Source organism: Accipiter gentilis, chromosome 15 (genome assembly GCF_929443795.1).
Source record: "Accipiter gentilis chromosome 15, bAccGen1.1, whole genome shotgun sequence".
Lineage (NCBI taxonomy): Eukaryota > Metazoa > Chordata > Aves > Accipitriformes > Accipitridae > Astur > Astur gentilis.
In genome coordinates this window covers 4,634,262-4,649,052 of record NC_064894.1, presented here as the reverse complement: position 1 = coordinate 4,649,052, position 14,791 = coordinate 4,634,262, and the positions used below count along the sequence as shown (strand labels likewise).

The window sequence follows — 14,791 nt, the reverse complement described above, 5'->3', positions numbered from 1 at the left end:
TCTCTGACCTTGGAGATACTCAGGTCCCAGCCTGGTAAGGCTCTAAGCAACCTGCTCTGACTCTGAAGTGTGAGTCTGCCTTGAGAGGAGGTTGGACCGGGTCTGCAGGTCCTCCCTGGTCAAAATTTTTCTATTCTTCTGTGCTTTTTGGATTCTTTTCTAACATCCAGTCTGTGAGGTGATCTTTGAGGGTCCTCTCCATATACAAGAACAAAACTTCCATCCCAGTACCTTGCATTTTGAAAAAATCAGGTAACATCAGAAAGAAACTCCCTTCTCAGACCACAACTGGCTTTGTTTTTAGGAGTGCTGCTAGGTCTAAGTCCCCTGAAATGTGTTCTGGTATTAGAAGAGCAGTCTTTCCTTTTTGAATTTTCAGTATTGCAAGTCTTTTAAGTATTAAAAGATAAGAACAGCTGTATCAGGTCAGATCAAAGGTCCATCTGGTACACCATACTTTCTCTGGCCAAGGTGTTAATAGTGGATGCCTAGAGAGCTGTGTAGGAATAGAACAAGTACATAGGAACACTTCTCCCACGTATTTTCCCAGTCTGCAGTGATTTGTGGCCTGGGAACTTTGTGAGTTGGAGGTGATCCCTGGTGGATTTTCCTCCATTAATCTGCCATGTCTCTTTTTGATCACATACAACTTTTAGAATCCACAACGGTGAATGCTAAAAGTGCTGGCTGAATGCTAAAAGTGGTGGAAAAGAACCCCACCGCTCCTACAAATTGTATGGGGAAGTGCCGTCTACTGCTTGTTTTGAAACTTCTGGCTTCCAGCTTCAGCTGATAACCTTAGTCCTTGTTCTGCAGAACAATTGTTCCTTATTCACTTTTTCCATTCTGCTTAGATTTCATTAGATCTCAGGGTTGAAGAATCCTCATCTATTTAACTGTTTTTCTTACTGAAACCAGTGCAAACCTTAGATCATCCCTGCTGACCATAGTTTATACAGCAGCAGTTTGATGGTTTCTGCTTTGTTCACTATTGTTTTCCTAATTGCTCCTAACATGCAGTTTGCTTTTTGCCCACTACTGAGCACTGAGGTGTGTTTTCATAGCTCTTCCTATCACAGCTGACAGATACCTTTCTAGAATGGTAGCAGCTACCATAAATTTAGGACTGCTTTTTCATTGCCAATTATTTCCTCTTTATTTATATGGAATTTCACCTGCTATTTTCTCAAAACGCTTATTAGGTGTTTTGAGACCTTCCCACAATTTACACTCTCAGCTTTCATTTTTGTTGTTCAGGTAACTTCCTTGTATCTGCAGATGTTACCTCCCCATTATTCACACTCCTTCCAGATCACATTTATGAATAGTTTGAATGGCGCAGGCCTCTGTACAAATCTCTGTGGGTCTTCACTAATAAGCCGCCTTCTGCTTTGAAAATGATCATTAAATCTACCCTTTGTTTTCTACTCTGTGGTTGTCATTTTGGCGGCACACTGCTCAGAAGCTGCCAGTTGTGGCGTAACGGTGGATTCACTGAGAGAACGTGAAAGGAATAATGTTAACAAATTTTTGTTATCTTAGTTTTGTCTGAATGAACTTCTGGCTAGAACATTTTCTGGCAACCCAGTAGCTCTGCTGAGGTCAATAACCAGGTGTAAGTGGAAGTGCAAAATCAGGGCAATGGAATCGTAGGCCTTGTTATTTATAACAATATACTTACAAACAGCTAGAATTATACTTCGCAGTATTTAATCATTGTGTTACATATTACGTGTTCATGTCCTTTAAAAGAATGTCATCAAGACTTACTAAACTGTGACTGAAAATCCTTCCAAATTTGGGGGATTGTTTTGTTTTCAGTTAGATGCAATTGTGAATTTTGGACCCAGCCTTCAGTAATACTATTTGTTATTATAACTGAGAAATACTTCACTACATTTTATGCTCAGCAAATAATTAATACAAACAGGCAAAGCCTGTTTCTGATCTTATTTCAGTTGTTGAGAATCAGTAAAATCAGTGCGATCAGTAGATGGACACAGATGTAAGTTAAGTGAGATTAGAGTCCTAATTTCTGCTGAAACGCAGCTGTGTAATATTAGCATAGTTCTTGAAGTCTGCTTAACTTTTCTTTTGATTTTCTCTGTCATTCCACTAGAAAATAAATTCTCCTGTATTTAAGATAATTGGAATCACTGACTGTAACATTTGGGGATAATCGCTGTCTGGCACCCCTGGTGACAAAGTACAAATCTGCTGACCTAGAAAGAAATTAAAATAGGAAAGATACCACAATCTAGACTTTCACCCAAAGGTAATGGGAACTGCAAGCCTCATCCACAGAAAGAACTACTATGGCAAGGGGATGTGGAGCTATGGTACAAGTTTGTCTGGCCTCTTGTATAGACCATCTCTGTTTGTGCTCCAAGAACACTCCAGAGGGATTTGTTGAATTTTGGAGACTACCTTGGGACAGCCTGGGTGTTCACAAACTGGCTGCAATGCTATTACAGTGAGGTTCACCTGTAATAGGAAAGGAAAGAGGATTGTGCTGAGGAGATGAGGATCTGACACCATGTATTCCCAGGTTTCTTTGAGCGACCTCTCCTGGAAAGAAGTTGTTTGGTCTTTATGGAAAACGGCATCTGACAGCTTGGAAAGAAAAGCTGTTTTTCTTCCCATGCCAAAATTCATAAGATTTTGGACAGAAAAGTACATTTTTATGATGAAGGTAAGAATTTATTGGATAATAAATTATTTGTTAAATTTCAATGATGTGTTGGAGCCTGACAAGGATTATAGTTTTGCTGTCAATTCAATTACCGTATGCTTGTGGATGCTGGTTTAATTATTTGTTGCTGTTTTAATTAAAAGGCGCTTAAGTCAGTGCAAGTTTTGCCCTTGATGTCAATGAGATCAGTCACAGGTCCAAGTTGTCTTAACTCTTAGAGTGATTCATAAAGAGCAGATCTTTCAGAAACGCCATCACTCACAGCCACACACAGTTAATTTTGAGCTATCACAGCCAAACAAAACGTAGCAACAAACTCATACAAGTTAAGTGAGTGGTATGCGCTTATCCTAGGGTCTGCTAAACTGCGAAGAGAGCAGTGACCCTTGTACTACAGGTAAGGATAAAGAAGGTTGAAATGTGTAAGTTGTATATATTGTAAACTGAACTGAGAATGTGGCCGTAAGAAGCTGAAGTTAAAATGAAAAGACTGAGGGCACAATTTAGAGAAGACCACATGAGACAGAAGTAACTTTCCAGGAGATATGAGATAAATAAGAAGTGACTTCCCTCCAGCCTTCCCTGCTGCTCCTCTCCCCTCCGGCTGTGTGTGGAAGAGCGGTGCAGGGCTGGGGACACAACCACTGCTCCCTTGTGAGACCACTCACGTGGGCAGAGACCCCACTTGAACAGAGCAAATTGGACTTTTGTTCCTCCAGTCCCAAAGCCTGTTCTTGAGCCCTCAGTGCCTGCATATATGCTGCAAATACTTTTCAGAGGAAGAACAAACTTGCCTAGTCCCTCCTAAAAATCCTGCTCGAAAGCACAAGCCAGTGACGTTGAGCTCCTTCAAGCCCAGTCAAACAATAAACTTCAGGAGATGGCTTAATTTAGCCATGCTAAGTTGCTGTCAGCCCAAGCCTGAACTGAGGAACCTTCTTTGTCACATTTAACAGCTCCTTCTGAGCCAAACATTGGTTTCTGCGGTTTGTACTGGACTGCGCCTTCTGAAAGTCTAACTACAGACATCTCAGTGCAACCTTCTTCATCACAGAGAGCAAGCTTTATATCCACAAAAGAAGCTATGTCCACCTGATTTATTTGCTATTTCCTCCCAATCCAGCCACAGTCTCACCAGAGAGCTGTACGAGTACATGTTCTCCAACCTGAGCTACACAGAAGAACAGGAATATGGAATCAGATATGTGAGGAGAGGAATGTGAAGCCAGATGTGTAAGCACACTTTAAAATGCTAGCAAGGTGATGACATTCCTACATAGCTTGTTTTCAGGAGAGAGTCTCTGAGCAAAGTCACCACACCTTAGCTAAAGAACAGAGATCTTTTGGAGAATCTTGTTCCATGTTGTTTAATCAATCTACTTTCAACAGTTGAGCAGTTAGTGCTTAGGTGAGGAATCTCTGAGCAAGTGGCTAAACAGCAATCACTGCACTGGGATTTTCTGAAAAAAATCTGTATTAGCCCAATTCATAAAAAGAGAAAAATACAAAGTGACCTAGAGACACATCAAAGTAGTCACATCATCTAAACCTGAGTGCTAGTTGGATGGGGACTGTCTCTGTGACCCTCAGCAAGGTATATAAGATACCTACTCCATATATCTCAGTTTACATTTGCATAAAATGGGAATAATATTGACTAGATCATGGGCTACTAAACCAGCTACCACCAGTTTGTCTGCTAATATTTGTCCCTCTCTTTGAAGATGATATGGTAATTATTAGTAGAACATCTAATCAGGAATTTCATTATAGATTGTGAGTTTTGTTTCAAGCTGAAGACATCAAAATGCACACAGGACAACCAGAGCCTATTAGTGTCTGCTAAAGAATTTTTCCTTTGCCCACAAATAGAATAGTAAACAGGTTTTCCAAGCTTTAGTTACACAGTGTCTCCCATGCTTTATTTCAGTAAGCGTGGCTTTTGAAGGTCTTGGATTGGGAAAATACTCCAGGCTTAAAAGAAGTTACACCCATGAGAATTGCTGCAATGAAATGCAAATGAAAACAGATTTCAGTTTGTTCAGAAACAGAGTATGTGTTCTCTGTATTTCTCCGAACAAGGCTCCCCCTCTTTGGAGAGGATAATGTGTGTGTCAATAACCCCAGACACAAGCAAAGGCAGACATCTTCACATCATGTACCAAAAAATATTTGCTAATTTACTCAAAGATAGTACCACTTAGCTCCATATCTAACTACTGGGATGGCTTTTTCTTCCTTAATGCTGCCCCAAATAAATTGGCAATACTAAGCAGTCTCAAAGGCAAACTTAATGCCACAACTTATATATGACAAAAGAGATGGTTTGGCACCTGGATCTTTTCCATTCCTTCACAAACCTTCTGGTACTCCTTCTAAGCCCTGGGTGCACTCACTTGTTCCTTCCCATGCCACATTCCCATGCCCTTCCCCTTCTTTATAGCTTCAGGTGACTTCCACGTCCCGCTCTGCCTCCTGCTCCTTATAGAATCCTCTTGTGCCCTACAAATATCACTGCATGACACAACGGTAATACCCGCACAGGGGCTGAGTGAGCCAGCTGTGTGGTGACTTGGGAAAACTTATTGTGAAATCAAATTACTATTTCTCTGATTTTTAATTTTCTTTATTGGCAGTGGTTTCATGTGCCAGTTGTGGCACAGATACCATATGTTCACTACCGTGATGCTGGACTGCAAGGGTCCCTGAGTGTACCTTTCTCTTGACGGGGGAAAAAGTGGTATCACCCAAGATGTGCTTGCTTAGGCATTAAAATGTGACATTATTCACTGCAAACTGTTCATGTCTATGATCCAGCCCCTCCCTTTCTAACAACAGACATAAAAGCGTGAACAACGTTAACACTGGAATTACCAATACTGGGAATGTGAGTTACAGCAAATTGGGATGAATGGGGTAGTTCATTACTCAGTTATTGCTTCAGACTCTCAGCAGACAGCAGAGATCATTGCATTTGCTATATCCCACACCTAAAAAAAATAATCTGGAAATTTAAACTACTGTAGAGTATTAAGAATCCAGAGAAGATGAAACCTTACAAATGTGATGTATTAGCACAACCTAGCATACTTTTCCATACATACATGAATTTTGACTGTGGTAACTATTGGGACATTCTGGCTGTTCACCTCTTTTCCTTGCTATGCACACAGGTTTTAGTCTCTCTCTCTCTCTCTTTTTACATCCACACAAATATGAATAAATTTCTTTGTGTGTCCAAACATGTCTAATAGTCTATGGAAAGTGAGTGCTTTATCAATGGCAACAGAACAATAGGAGTCTGCTTAGTAATGCCTATGTGTATTCCTTGAAAAGGTTTGAGTTTAAGCAATGAAAACCCTTTTACATAATTGCTTTTATTCAGAAGAACCAACTGGGACATGACCAGCTAGGCTTCTCCTGAGGCCACTGATGAGTAAATCAGTGAGAAATGGAAATGCCTTCTTTTTAGGGCTGGGGTTCCCTTGTGCCCAAAGCTTTGAGTCTTCACACCGTGTCAGAGCCACCAGCTTCCTCAACCCCCCCGGTACACATTATTCTTTCATCTGCCTGGCTGAACAGCAGACCCCGCCACGCAGCGACTGGCATCGCTGAACTCACATCTTCTTAATCTCCCTGCCCTGATGCTGGCGCAAGCAGCAGCAACCTTTTCTTTGCTCTCTTGGCTTCTTTATATTCAACTGGGTCCAGAGGTCCGCCCTCAGAGCCTGCCAGGACACACATGCCTGTCCAGCCTCCACCTCCTTCCCTTTGCGAGATTAAAACGGACCCAGCAGCCTGTACCTCCCTCCCTGCTGGGTCCTGCGTGGGGCAGGAGGAGCCGCCTGCACCCATTGCCACTCTGCTACAGGACTCATGAGAGGGAGGCAGGGAGTGTGACTATATACACCACGTATTCACATGAGAGAAGTGAAGAAAGCCAGCAGTGAAGATGAAAAGCAACTGGTAAGAGAACAAGTGGGATTTAGGGAAATCTGTAAATAAGAGATTAGAACAGTTAAAGCTGTCCTTGCCAGCTGCCGCCTTTGTTGTTTGGTTTTATGACAGCATTATATGAAGGAAATGGTAATAGAAAGAGCTTTATTGACGTTTTATTATAAGGCAAAGACAAAAAGTTCTCATGTAAAGAAATTGTCTTGTCAAATCTGTTAGTAAATCCTTAACTCGGGCTTTTATACATTTAATATGCATGGCTCAGAGGAGAAAGTCAATAACAGAATCTGTCAGAAACTATAGATTCATACTGGAGTTTTCTTTCTGTTTACAGGAAAATTACAGCTTGCTTTTACCTGTGTAGTTTTCTGTGGTCTTTCATCTCAGCCACCATCCAGCAACAATCAAGTAAGGAGACAGACTTTATCTGCATTTCATCTTTCTGTAATTTTGACTGTCAAAAGAATGATTCTGAGCTTATTCAAAATTAAAGTCCTCTCTAGCTAGCCACGACAGAAAGGGAGAACTTTCTATGTGTATGTATGGATGTATGTATATATGCATATGACAAAAAGGGGAAAAAGCAAGAGCTGTGTGTGTTATTTTAGACTCGCTATTAGATGTATTTTCAAGGTAAGGATTAAAATCTGCATATAGGTGGTAGATACAGGACACAAACCTCTCCCGGTCTTTCAGTGCTTCCAGTTAGAGATTATTCTGCTACGTGTGGCAACAAACTGGTTCTACTTTATTTGCTGGGCATAAAATATAAATGGCTGGATGTCAGCCATATGGCTCATCAAATAATATAGAATGAGGCCATTTCTAAGGTGTAATATGTCAACCTGAATGTTCCCTTTAAGTCTATGTTGTCAGAAGGAAACCCACATTTATGGTTGAGCCTTTGCAGCACACAAGAGGCTCTCTGTAGGTTAGAAATGCATCTCCTTCCAACTTGCACGCTTCATTCTTCCTCATCCAGACTCTACTAACATTTTCCAGATTGACCTGACACTGGACTTGTACATGACTCTTAAACTCTTCAAATAAATGTTTATTTTTTCCTTCTTCCTTCCTTAAATTAGGGGAATCTGGTAGGTTTTCATGCTCATTACAAGGCTTTTTGACAGATCATATTCTGAAAAATTATTTTTTTACATTTGATTTCCTCAAACAAATTTCTTCTACATTCTTGTTTGGGTCAACAAAAAAGGTCTGTAAGTTCTTCTTGCCCCCACCCTATATTTCATGAATGATCATTCTCTGATCAAATGTGGCACAGAGGAAGGTGGGAACACCTGGAATACCAGAGAGGATGGAAAAGATGCCAACAGTTTCTCAACAGTCTCTTTAGTTGGCATGAGGTTTGTTTAAGTTTCCTTGGGACTAGGGAGACTGTTGATTTAGGTAACTGGCTTTTTTTTTTTGAAGTTTGCTTAAACCACCAAAGTTCCAAACCAAAAACTCCTTACACAGCAGGCCTTCTTATGCTACTACTATTTCTCCATACCTCTCAAAGAATTATTATAACACTCTCATTTAAAGGCTTGGAAAAAAAAATCAAATAATCAGTCAAGTTATAATTTTACATTTGGAGCTCTCTAGACTCAGATACTTATTTTCTTAGATCTCTGACTTCACTGAGTACAGTTTAAATTGATTATTATATATATTATTATTATTACTATTTATAGCTATAGTTAATTAATAATATTTTTACAGTGGCTTCACTTAATTTTTTTAAGGTGATCTGAGGCAATGTGCAGACACATGCTTAATAAATTCACCCTTTTTTGCAGGACTACCAGTCATTCTGGGTGCCAGTCAGAGAACTGATCTCTGCCCAACAATCAGAATTGGCCAAGATGACTTACCAGGCAAGTAGCATCCTGACTTTTTCAGGAAAAAGCTGCTGTTCAGAAACTTTATCAGGTTATATTCAGCTCTGTGACTGCACAGTTCTCTAATTAAACTAAGATGAAAGTTACATTCTGGACATGTATATTTTTTCTTGCAGGCTTTGACCTGATTTCTCAGTTCCAAATAGAAAAAGCTGCTTCCCAAGGAATAATCCAGAGAGTAGTGGGCTCCACTTCTCTCCAAGTGGCTTACAAATTGGGACCCAATGTAGACTTCAGGATCCCAACCAGGTAATGCCTTTTGTTGTTTGACTTTAAGATATACATATCTTGCAATATTATCGCTTAAGAGATGGATCCTCTCCCCAGCTAGATCACCTCATTTGCACAGCTTTTGGAAGGGGAAAGAGGAGTTCAACATTTTTTCATGCCACTGCCAGACCAGACTGATTCTGTAACAGCAATTTCAGGGACTTCCACTTTCCTCTACCAATGATATTGCTCAGGGTGCCTCAAGATTTGCTGATAGAAAGGGATTCACCTCTAGGAAGTGAATCTAAAAGTTGTTGATGACTTGAAAAGAGATAGGGAGGCAAAGAAAAGATAACATGAAGAGAGCGAGGAAAGTTTTCTCAAAACATTGACACAAAGGGATCTTTCTGATCATGTAAGGATTGCAGAGACAAGGTAGGATAAAAGATTAATTGTACGGTAAGGGGTTTTTTTTGCTTTTTGGATAACTGTTACACGCATGTTTCTGGCTGCTTTATGGTCATGTAATCTATAAAAGATGAAAACTATTATTTAACATGTCACGGGCAAGTTGCAATAGGAGCCAGGATTTAGAAATGTAATTGTGTTTGTGCTTTACAGGCCAGACTTGCTGTTAGTGAAGGAATAGAGACAGTACAGCAGGGTAGACGTGTCTTTGCCAAACTTTGGCAAGTCTGGATTCTGGTCCAGCACCTTATGTAATTAAGAATGCCTTTACTTAGCAATTAACTAGAAAGACCTTTAATTGGACTAGTGTTTCAGCTAGGAATAACTGGAGTGCAAAGTGCTTCTGTCTGACTATCACTGACAACATTGCTTGGTGCAGTCCTCCCTGGCTTCTACCTTCATAGCCACCAGGTTAAGCTAGTTTACAGTGTAACTGGTTGGTTACATTGGACTCATGACTACTTTCCATCCCAGTGGCAAATCAAGGCTGCTAGTGCATAAATGTGAATCCAACCACAGACAGTATATGGGATCTTCATTTCACTAAAAGTTGGAGATTCTCAGGTTTTCAGCTCATGGTTCTTAGCTCAGAAACAGTCTGAGCTATCAAAGCGGTAATATTTTCATTTTTAAGAAAGTTTAGACTTACTGCTATAGATGGCTCTGGTGAGGTATATGCTCACTACACACGAGTTATTGCTGATCAAGCCTATACCAGCCACGTTAATACACTACAGCATCTGAGCTGACTACGGCCACTGGACTGCTGGCTGGGTATGGTGATGTAGTGTTACAAATTTACAACATTCAAGACACTGGTACTTCCAGTCAACACTGTGCTGTTACACTGCAATGCTACCTCATGGTATACCTGAAATTTGGCCCTGACTAAAAAGTCACCTGTACTTGAGCTGTGTCTTGTCCCAGGGAACGGATTGAGGCTTGAGTCCTGAGAGTGCTCTAGTGCATCAGCATTCTGCTCCTCTGCCACTAAGCCTGATCTTGCTGCTCTGCTCCAGAGTTATTTTACAGTGTGCCCCTCTCAGTAAGCTGACTCAGAAGGAGTGAAGGTGGCAGTAAGCAGCTGGGGCTAACAGCACAGGAGAGGCACACTTTAGGCCATTTCCAATCTTTTTTTTTTTTTTTTTTTTTAAACCAGAAGTCTCCACAAAATCCTTATAATGTTGCATGGTAGGTGGGTTTTACTGGTATGAATCTGGGATGATGAAATGCCTGAGAAGCATTACAGGAATTAGCAAGTTATGCAGAGCACCTCAAGCAAGGCTGAGCATCTTTAATGGGATGGGTGTAGTTCTGGCTGTCTCAGACCCAGGCATTGCAGCAATCCTAAATTCCTGCTGCCTTTCCCTCCAGCAAGCTCCCACTATCCTTTATTCACATGTGGAGTATTTAACGATAATGTAAATATTTCCCGGGGTACCAGTAGGCAGCAACTGCATCCTGTGGCTGCAGGGAGGGGAGAGAAAGGAAGGGAAAGGAAGGGAAGGGAAGGGAAGAGGGAAGGGAAGAGGGAAGGGAAGAGGGAAGGGAAGAGGGAAGGGAAGGGAAGGGAAGAGGGAAGAGGGAAGGGAAGGGAAGAGGGAAGGGAAGGGAAGGGAAGAGAAGGGAAGGGAAGGGAAGGGGAAGGGGAAGGGAAAGGGAAAGGGGAAGGGGAAGGGAAAGGGGAAGGGAAAGGGGAAGGGGAAGGGGAAGGGGAAGGGGAAGGGGAAGGGGAAGGGGAAGGGGAAGGGGAAGGGGAAGGGGAAGGGGAAGGGGAAGAGGAAGGGGAAGGCCGGCCTCGCCGCCCCGGCGCCGCGGAGCTGTCCGTGCCCGCGGTGCTGAAACGCCGCCCCGCCGCTGGGCCGCCGGAGCCGTCGCCGGACAAGCGCACGGAGGGGACCATCCTCCGGCACCTGCCGCCGGCGCTGTGAGCTCCTGCCTCACCGGAGATGGGGGAGGCAAAAATAGAGGGAGTTTGGAAAAAGTACACGGCGCTGTTTTCCCGAGCTGGGTGGCTGGCATAGGCAGGAAGGCGCAAGTGCTGTAGGAGCACTGGGGAGGGACCCTCAATAAACACGTCAGGCAACGGCAGGCTCCGCGCCTGCTCTGCTGCGGAGATCTCTCACACCTTCGTTAATGAGCAGCCATATTAGTACCTGGTAACCCGACAGCCATGGACAGTGTCTTCTTCTCTTGCCTTATGAAATAGGGAGGGGTCTCCCTAAGAAAGCCCGTTCCCTGGCGTAAGGCTCTCAAGGCTTTTGGGGAACTGATGGGGAGGTGGGCACACGTGTAGAAATAGCAAGCAAGCCAATTACAGTATCGGCACAGAGGCTGTGCTGTCGCTGTTCTGTCAGTATTTATCAGGAACTGTAAAATAATTATTTAGACTAGCATATGATCGTTATACTAACATAGACAGTGGGTATGGCATGGGAATGAGAGCTCAATTAGAAGGGCAAGGCTCTGTGTATTTATTCAGTCTTTCCTGTAGCAATAGCTTATGCCTTGAAAAACTTACATAGCTTCCTTAAAACGCTACTAAATTGTAGCTTGGTCTTTTTGCTGCTTAGCATGCTTGCCAAGGCCTAGAAGTACACCCCTGAATGAACAGAAATGATTGCACCCAAGTCTTGACGGAAGCTTCTCCCATCATCCAAATGAATTCCCATTGGCCATCACTTCTTCTAGCATAAAATCCCCTGAAGAATCAATATAGTGTTCTTTGTGTAATAAGGACCCATGAAATTGCCATGACTCATACCCCTTGTCTCTGACATGCTGAACCTGTCATTTTTCATTTTAATCTATGTACCTGTTGTAGGTGTCCACCAGTTAGTAAGTACAAAATTAATACTGGTAATTTGGATAATGACTGTGTTGATTTTTAATGGCAAACTTTAAAAAAATATATAGTAGCACAAAGGAATATGTTCATGATATATTTTTATGTGGGGAAAAGAGCTCACTATCTTTATGCACTGGATGAAATCTTAACCCTCTGACTTACAGATGCAGCTGTCGCATCACAAGGCCCCTGTGTCCACATGGATAAAATAATGCCAGGGAACATTCCAAGGCATTCACATTTGATCATCTATACTGTTAAAATATCATACAAGATCTTGGCATGGTTTGGGTCCAGACTAATTAGCACTGTTTAAACAATTCCTAGGCACAGCTTGGCAGCTAGCATAGGCCATGGACCGTTCCCTATACGTGGCTTGCAGAGAGTCATCATGTTTTAGAAGTAAGCAGGTTTAAACTTTTTCATGCCAGCTGAACTTAGTATCAGAGAAGAGTCCTGGGCATATTGAATTCAGTAGCATGAAGGTAGCCTATAAATCTGGAAATGATACCTCCTTGCCTGCATCCTCATCTCAGTAGAAAGCAGAGCAACGTAAAAATTGAAGCTGCCTTTTGAACAGCATTTATATTTGGCGTAGTGGTGTACTACAGATCTCTTTAACAGGTGACATAACAAACACATTATGATAAGAAATTATAAAATGAAAATAGGAAGTTCATAAAGCTTTAGCAGTAAGCTTGGAATATCCGGAGAATTTCATAGGCTGATTTCCTGTTTTTTTCCTGTGGGAATAATGCTTCTCTGTGAAGTAATGCTCCTCAAATGCATATGCCCGAAAGTCTGGCTTTTCTACATCCAGCCACCAAAGTTCTTCAGGTGCTTTTCCTTTTGCATTACAAGTAAGATATCTTACATAGATATTGATGATGACACTGTAATGGAAAAGACAAAATGCACCTAAGAAGCTAATTAGCTCAGAAGAGAAATAATTAGCTCAGAACTGGATATTTCTGAAGAATAGAGACCTGCTGAGGGTAATGAATCCTAACAAATTACTTCTGGCTAATGACTTAGGACGGTTGCTTTTAAAAATGCTTAGCTAGGTTTTATTGTTATTGCTTATTTGATGGCTGCCAGATAGTGCCTGCCAGGTCAGCTGAGATTCTAGGAGGCTTCAGGAGGTGAAGACACAAGTGTCTCCAGCTTGAGCAACAGAACCCCCCACTCTTGGGTACATGATACTGCGTTATCATGAGGTCAGCCAGGGGAATTTCTACAGCCACCTCTAGTGGGTTGTAGTAACATTTCTAAAATCTTCATTTAGCAAGGAGTAAGTCATCTCAGTGGGCAATGGAGCTCACTTAAGACATTAACTGTTAATGAAACAGGTTTAATAAAATAAGCAGTTACTTTGTAGTATTCAAATCAGAACATAGTTAAACTTTTAGCATACTCTGCTGCTCTTGATGGATCCTGAAGTGAGTGGGCCTACTCAGGGCTTCCACCACCAAGGCAGATGGCTTATCTTGGCTATACTGATGCCTTGGTAGGACTCAGCCTTGAAATCTCAAAGAAATCTTCCTGGTAAGCACTCAAGCTACAGGATTAATAAGAGTCTTAGGTATTTATGAAAAAGATTAAAAGAAAAAGGTAGGAAATAGGCCAGGACTGAATTTGTGCTTGAAATATTTTTTCATATTAATTCTTCCTCTGCTTATTTGCCTGATTCTAAATTTAAAATTGCTTGATTCCCTTCCATAAATTAATTGGAAACATATATGTTAAAAATGATCTATGGAAATAATTTAAGTGCTTATATACTTATCAGCTGTTCAAGAAGATTACAGAATCCAGCACTCTTCACTTTGCAATGAGATGGAGGAATAACTTCTCTACAATTGTTTATTTAAATATCATGATAAATTTGCCATGGTTTCCAAATATTTAGCATTTTAAACTGCTGACTTCAGTAGGGTTTTGCCTATGTAAGGATTACAGGCTTTGGGAAAAACTGTATACACTGAAACTACTAAAGCCAATGGAATTGCTTTTCATTACCATTGGAGTAACTGAGAATAGACTCTGTCTCTGCTTTACTTGTAGAATTCTAGGTCTAAATCTTGCACAGTAACAGTCCCCTGCAGAGTACCTTTCTGGTGATGGGTCATGCTGTGCTTCATTATGTTGAGTCACTTTAGTCTAAAGGCAGCAGTTCTTCTGACTGGTTATTAAAAGTTTTTTAAAATGTAAATAGCCATGTTTGTGCACTGACTTTATCTCTTTACTGTTCTTTATACACTTCTTCTAATTTAGTTTTCCCTTACCAGTGTCAGAAGCTTCTACACAATTCTTCTTCTTTGTATATTGCTTGAAAAAGTTAACACATTTCTATTTTAAGTTCTGAAAAGGAGGACCCATATGATGGCTTGTAAAGGACTAACTCTATAGCTAAATATGGTGCAAGGAATCCTTTTGCCAAATCTGGTATAAACAATTTTCTAATCAAAAAGTGTAACTATGTTTACTTACTAGTTTTTTTGGTTAGTCGGGTGGCGGGGGTTTTTGCCAGTATGTCAGCTGAGGTGGAGTGAGAACGTGTGTGATATTTTAACCAGTATTGCCATGACAGCAAAACTTATCAGTGCAGAGAAAGAATGAAAACCTCTTCTCAGAAGATCTGGGATTAGTATTGCTTCCTTCAGCTGTGGAGCTTGGTGTATCAGATCCCCTAAAGTCACTGAACTTGATAGAGAAAGC

The 14,791-nt window shown here is 41.3% G+C and overlaps 1 protein-coding gene across 1 annotated transcript in view; it reads left to right on the top strand.

Annotated features, from left to right (window-relative positions):
* Positions 1 to 6,644: 6,644 nt before the first annotated feature.
* COL9A1 (collagen type IX alpha 1 chain) overlaps positions 6,645 to 14,791 on the top strand; it is a 69,346-nt gene continuing 61,199 nt past the window's right edge. Inside the window, exons 1-4 of the mRNA XM_049818152.1 lie at positions 6,645 to 6,658; positions 6,981 to 7,054; positions 8,446 to 8,523; positions 8,664 to 8,796. Coding sequence (XP_049674109.1) covers positions 6,645 to 6,658; positions 6,981 to 7,054; positions 8,446 to 8,523; positions 8,664 to 8,796 — 299 coding nt within the window. The remainder of the gene's footprint in view (positions 6,659 to 6,980; positions 7,055 to 8,445; positions 8,524 to 8,663; positions 8,797 to 14,791) is intronic.